Below are 6,801 nucleotides of genomic sequence, written 5' to 3' on the forward strand. Positions count from 1 at the left end.
AAAAATTGTAATTTCATCAAATTAAATAAATAAAAATTTATTTACACACATTTTTGAACTAAAATAGTATATTTATTTGCATTATTTAAGGAAAACAAAAAATTTATTAAACATTTTTATGAATTTTAATGTGTTTTTATAAATAAAAATCCTGTGAAATTTGTGGTTAATATAATAATTTTTGAAAACTCTACATATTCTTTTAAAAACTTGAATATTAAATTTGAAAATCATTATAAAACTTCTTAAAAGGTTTATTAAATTATACTTTGAAAAAATTTTTTAAATCACTTTACATATTCTTTTAAAAATTATTCAAAAATCCAAAATTTTCCTTAAATTTATTAACAAAAAATTTGGTTTGTACTTTCTGTCACTTTGATTGAGGTTTTTCGCACGCATTTTCCGCAACTTGACGGGTTTTTCTTTTTTATTTTGCCCCTCTAGAGATTTTTGTTCTTTTCACTTCGCGCAGCGGCGAAGAGAGCAGGCAAAAATTTGCATTTTTTGCATTGGAAAATACGAGGAAATTCGAAAGATACGTTCGTATCTTGTATCTCGTATCTGGTAGCCGCTTTCTGGGTTTCCAATTTTCAGCGCCTGGCAACAGCGCCGCTGCCATGTTGCATGTTGCAAGTTGGCGAGTTGCAACTGAGTTTCGGTTTCGGAGTGGAAAATTTCAGCCGGCCGCTGCTCGCGTCGACGTCGGCAGCGCAGTAATGGCAGGGTTGGTTTTTTTGTTCCTCTTTTTCCTTGCGGGAGAACATTTCCATTATCCTCCCCCCCCCCACACACCCGTTGTCCTTTGCCTGGTTTTCTCCTTTTCGGCTTTTCCTCATTGCCTCTTTTTATTTTTTTGCGTGAGACTCGCAAGAGTCACGTACGCCGGTGCTCCATCTCTGTCTGGCTCTTTGGGCAGAGAGCGTGCCGCCGGCCGGGTTGTAAGTGCGCATGAGCGAGAAGGACGCTGCCTGCAAGAGCAGAGTGAAACAGCTGTTGAGAGTCATTCAGGGAGAGACAGAGCGCGTACTGATTGAGTGAGTGTAAAACTTACATCAGCCATCATGGTCTCTCCCTCTCGCTCGCTCTGCACCCCCACAGGCGGGTAGCCAGCCAGAGTGCAAGCGAGAGGGCACACATGGCTCTCTGCTAATTGTTGCTCCCGCGAGAGCGAGAGCCACCACCACCACTCGCTCACTCTCTGGCTCTGCCCGCAGCCCGACGTCGTTGCCGGCAGAGGCCGGGTGGGCTATATAAGGCCGCGCACCGGCAGAGCTAGCCATAGTAGCTTCGAAATAAAAACAGCAAGAAAGAAAAAACACACTCAGTCCAAACAAGAACGGAAGGTTCACAGCCAGAAAAGTTAGACCGATGAAGCAGCAGCAGAAACGTGCATAGCCAGATATTTTCTACTGTTACACATACACACATCAGAAACTGTTTCACGAAGAATTCTATGCTACTACTAAATAATTAAAATAATTAATTAATTGCCATCAAACAAATGCAACGGACCAACGCCATTTAAGTGATACAACAAAATATAATACAAATAAAAGTTTAAACAACATAAGTGCTGTGATTTCCACTACAAAACAACAACAACAACCAAGTAACAAGAAATGTTAATTTAAACTGCAAGCAACAAGAATCCAATGAAGAGAATATAAAATTCGAAGCAATCAGCAAAAAAAAAAAAAACAACAAACAGCAAATTGTGATAAAGTAAATAATTAATTAATTAATTCAACGTAAAAGTGATACAACAAAAAGCCGTCGGCAAAACGAGAAGCGAACGAACATTCGAACGAATATATTCTTCGATTCGATTTTCGACTTTTCCACACCACACACAGAAAAACCAATGAAAATGGATGTTATTCCCGTGCAAAGTATCTACGGCAGTGTTCTGGGATCAAACAAAAATAGAGGTAAGTTTTTGTGAAAAGAAAACATAAGAAAGTTCCAGAAAAATCCACAGATTTGAATGTTTTGAAAAAAAGGGAGGATTTATTTTGAACAGTTTTGAAAAGATGAAAAAGATTCCAGAAAATTCTGTCGTGTTTTTAAAAAAATTCCCGTTTTCATTTTAAAAATATTTCCTGATTTAATTTTCATTTCCTATTTTTGTTTCCTCTTCGAAATCCTCTTTGTAAATTTCATCAGCCCTTTTGGCACTTAAATTCACATGTAATTTACATTTACACAATAACAAAAAAAAAGGGCAAACAAAAAAATGCATAAAAAATCAATTTGCAATTTACAAAAGAAAAATGTCATAAAAAACAGGCAACAACACAGTCACGTACACAAATTGCAACAACAAAAAAAAAATAATACATTAAAATGTAAAAAGTGAGAAACAAAAAACCGGAGCGCCCCCCAGCAGCAGCAGAAGTAATAAAAAATGATTTTTCGTTTTCTTTGCTTCGGTTTTATTTTATTTAATTTTTTTTTTGGGCTCTTTGCCCTCTGCTTTTACACACACACACACACACACACTCTTTGTGCTCGTTCCGCTTTTATCTGAGGTTCGCTGTTGCCAAGCGGCTGTTGCTCATTGCCTTTTAGTTGTTTGTTTTTTGCTTTCCGTTTACGATTCGTTATTTGTGATGTAGAAAGAGGCACACCTAGAGAAAGGTAGAGAGACAGAGATGTTTACATTAGGATATATTTTTACAGTTACAAGAAAAAATTACCTCCAAAAAGTTGGTTGAGAATTTTAAGCATAAATGAAAATAAGTCCAAATAGTTAGTTGAGAATTATTAGCATAAGAAATTTTTATAATGAACTTTTTACTTATACCACATTTCCCTATTTTTTTATTATTAATTTTAGATTGGACCAGCACACTGACACGGTCAGTTACCGTGGAGAACGCCGCCTCTGTGGCTGTTATGCCCAAGAAGGCCAAAACTGCCACCAGTGGCAACACCAACAGCAACACCAACAGCAACACCAACAACACCAACAGCAACACCAACAGCCACAGCAACAGTATTAAGCACAAGCAGCCAGCGAGCAATGGTAATGCCAGCGGCAGCAAGAAAACCAAGCCCAGCGGCAGTTACAACAGCAACTTCTTCTATGGCGACGAGGAGGAGGTGCTGGGCACCAGCAATAGCTATTATGGCCAGGCTCTGGACATGAAGGCCATCGACGAGCTGTCCGCACGTCTGCTGGATGAGCTGAGGGCGGCCAAATCACGTCATTTGACCTGCACAGAGGTGTCGCTACCATGTGATCTCACGCCGAGCGTGGCCCGGGAAATTTTCCGCGTTTCGGAGAAGGAACCCTGCGGCATCCGCGGCTGCACCATTTACATTGAGTTCGAGGATGAGCCGAAGAATTCGCGTCGCATTGCCTCGATCAAGGTGGATCCCGATACGGTGTCCACCTTTGAGGTGTACCTAACACTGCGTCAGGACCATCGCGGCTGGACGTCATTGTTGCCGCAATTCATGAAGAGTTTGGCCCGCACGATTACCATTAGTCCGGAATATACGATTACCAAGAATAAATTGTATTCGGCCGATGGTTTGGGTGCCAGGCGTAGCTATAGCTTTGGCAGTCATGCCCATAGTCGGCCCAGTGCGGCCATTGCCACGCCCACCAACTAGGACGCCGTCGCCTCCTGTCCGGTCCAGAGGATGTCTGCGGAAGGAAGGAAGTAAGAAGAAGATGAAGAAAAAAAAACACCAACCCTGTGATGATCGAGAGCAGTAGTTTGTTGCCACTCGCCAGGAGCAGCAACAACGAAGCAAGTATTCGAAGCCACCCCACCTACACACCACACACCACACACACAACACACACACAATACACACAACACACACATTAGGGTACGCCAACCACACTCTCATACTAATACTATATAGGGGACCGCCCAGGCCCAAGATTTTTGTAATTGTGACTCTCACCACCATTTTACTTAGATGCGTAGTGCTATAAACAAAAAACAAAACAAAACAAAAAATAATATATATAACTAGAGTTTTAAGTTGTTTCTCCTTTTTCAACAAAATACGCAAAAGCAAGAAAAACAAACAAAACGAAATGAAACGAGGAGCGAGCGAAGTTTAAAAGAAAAAAAAAAACCAACATGAAATTCAAAGACGGCAGCCCCACCGAGCAAGGGGAGGGGAGGGGGGGAGGGTAGGGGAAAAGGGAAACTCCCTTTCCCTTTTTCTTTTCCCTTTTTCCCCCTCCTTAAACTCGATTTTTGGGGTCTCGCCGGTCGACAACTCATGAATATGTGATACTGTTTAAGATGCTAAGAGTCCTCCGGCCGGGGAGGGTGACCAATTCCGGCCGAGGATGTTTGATAAAATTACACACCACAAAAAACACCACACACACCACAAAAACACCATACACCACACACTACAACAACAACAGCAAAAAGATTCAAATGTGAACAGATTTTTTTTAAAATTGTATGCTATATAGGTAATAAACAAAACACAACACAAAACACACACACACACACACACACACAACAAAACCAACAAAACAAACAAACTTGATCTTGGTAAATTTAAAATTTAACTTTAAAAACAAAAAAAGAAAACTGAGAAGAGGGCCTCCCTCCATCCACCGTCTCGTCCCAGTGAGAGGAAGATGCGGAGGCGAGGATGAGAACACACGCTCCAATTTTAGTTAGACGCAGCTTGCTGCAATAAAAATTTTTTAAATTATTAATTAATATTAATTAAAACCAACAAATTTTAGGATTTTAACAAATTTTTATATATTATTAAATGTTTAGCGCGTACTACACACAAAACAAAACAAAACAAAACAAAAAATCAACAAAAATACAAAAGTAAAAAAGAAAAATTCACCACAAAAAAAAGAAAACAAATACAAAATAATAATAAAAAAACAAGAGAGAATAAATTACAAGCGTAATGTTTAAGGCAATGAAAAATATCTCAGTAAATGTGAAAGCGTAAAAAATTTGTAAAATTTTTTTTGTCTGTGTAAAACTCCAATTGCGATATAAAAAACAATTAATTAAACCTTAATGTAGCCAGCGATAATAAAAATCCAGCAAATAAACAAATTTCAAATTTAAAAATAAAATAAAATATAAAACCTTAAAAATGCAATGCGATATAATTTGTAAAAATTACAATTAACGTAACAAGGAAAACTTAATGTTCTCACAAATACATACATACACATACAACACACAATCCACACACACACACACCACACACACATACGAAACACGAAAGTATCTATTACCAGCAAAAAGTATCTATCAAAGCGAAAAAAAACTATTTATTACACACAACAACAAAAAGCGAGAGAGAATGAAAGAAATAAACAAGCAAAATACGAAAAAAATACATGTATTAATTTTTTTTATTATTACAAACAAAGCAAAAACAAAAATATATTGTATTTAATGTTAAGTTTTTTTATTGCGTAAAACCAACAAAATAATTGTGAGAAATTTGTAACCAAAACAAGCAAAAACATTTTGTGAAAAAAATCATACAACACATACAGAGCGAAAAAACAAAGGCAAAAAAAAAATTACAAAAAATAAAAGCATATAATTTTTCCTGCGCTAGCGGAAAATAATTGTGGAAAAAATTAAAACAAAACGGCTTTCTTTTCTGCTGCAAACCAAAGGGGGGCGTCCCAAGGGGGTTCAGGGGCGGATTAAGCTTGTTGCGGGTGCAACTTTCTTTCAGCAGCCACCGAACGAGTGAAGAGCGGCAACGCCGTTTTGCCGCACAACCCGTTACTGCCACGGCCATGGCAACTGCACTGAGAGAAATGCGATGATTTTTGTGGAATTTTTCAAATCGAAATACCAGAGACAATAAATAAGAGACTGTTTTAAAAATCTAAGATTGATATTATTAATAAAGAGATTATTTTATGACAAGAAAAATACTTTACTGTGATTTTTAATTTTAATTTTAAGGTTTTTTATAGCCTAGTTTATTATTTTTGCTTTGATAATTTGCTATTGAAGCGGGTTTAAATTAGAGTTAAATATAAATACTCAGGTATTTTAGATGAACTTAAATTTCTACGAAGTCCTAGATCGTTTCAAGATGAACTTAATTTTTAATACAATTAAGATTAAACATGTTTTAGATTTTATAAAAAAATATTCAATATGTTTGACAATTTTTAAATAAAAAAAATCGCAAAAATTGACCTTTTTAGTACAAAAAATTACGTATACGCACCGGTATAACCCTTTCAAAGTATTTTTAGTCAGAAGTTTACGAATAAAATTAAACATATTTTAGATGTTATTAAACTATATTTAATATATTTGACAATTTATAAATAAAGAAAATCGAAAATTGACTTTTTTAATACAAAAAATTACGTATACGCACCGTTGTAACCCTTGCAAAGTATTTTTAGTCAGAAGCTTAAAACTCAGTGAAGGAGTCATTTCCGACCCCATAAATCTTATATATTCTTGATCAGCATGAACAGCCTAGTCGATCTGGCCATGTCTGGTCGAAAGATAAATTTTCAAAATTTTTTCAAAATTTTATATGGGGTTACATGGTTAAAATTTTCAAAAAATTGGCAAAATTTTAAATTTGTTGTTGTTGTAAGCAGATTTATTAACATTATAAAACCTAGCTTAGAACAGTTTTCCGAATTCAAATTAAGGCATTTTTGGCTAAGTTATGATCAATTGAAAATGCAAGGTTCGCTTTACAACTGCCAAGTTCGTCTTTTCATTTATTTATTATTAAATACCATATTATTTTTAAAACTAAAAAATTTTCCCTATAAATTCTTCATGTTAGTGCCTT

The 6,801-nt window shown here is 36.4% G+C and overlaps 1 protein-coding gene across 1 annotated transcript; it reads left to right on the forward strand.

The window, feature by feature from the left end:
* Nucleotides 1-1,188: 1,188 nt before the first annotated feature.
* On the forward strand, nucleotides 1,189-5,616 carry scyl (scylla). Its single transcript, XM_020948934.2, has 2 exons — nucleotides 1,189-1,931; nucleotides 2,840-5,616. The coding sequence occupies exons 1-2, from the start codon at nucleotides 1,865-1,867 to the stop codon at nucleotides 3,619-3,621; spliced, it is 849 nt and encodes a 282-aa protein (XP_020804593.2). The 5' UTR covers nucleotides 1,189-1,864; the 3' UTR covers nucleotides 3,622-5,616.
* The last annotated feature ends 1,185 nt before the right edge of the window (nucleotides 5,617-6,801 follow it).

Source organism: Drosophila serrata, unplaced genomic scaffold, assembly GCF_035046125.1.
Source record: "Drosophila serrata isolate PLE 108 unplaced genomic scaffold, ASM3504612v1 contig_66, whole genome shotgun sequence".
Classification (NCBI taxonomy): domain Eukaryota; kingdom Metazoa; phylum Arthropoda; class Insecta; order Diptera; family Drosophilidae; genus Drosophila; species Drosophila serrata.

Excerpts from the sequence above, each read along its gene's own strand:
- scyl (XM_020948934.2), top strand. The coding sequence starts at position 1,865 with ATGAAAATGGATGTTATTCCCGTGCAAAGTATCTACGGCAGTGTTCTG. Across the intron at positions 1,932-2,839 it reads GGGATCAAACAAAAATAGAG|ATTGGACCAGCACACTGACA; the intron begins GTAAGTTTTTGT and ends TATTAATTTTAG.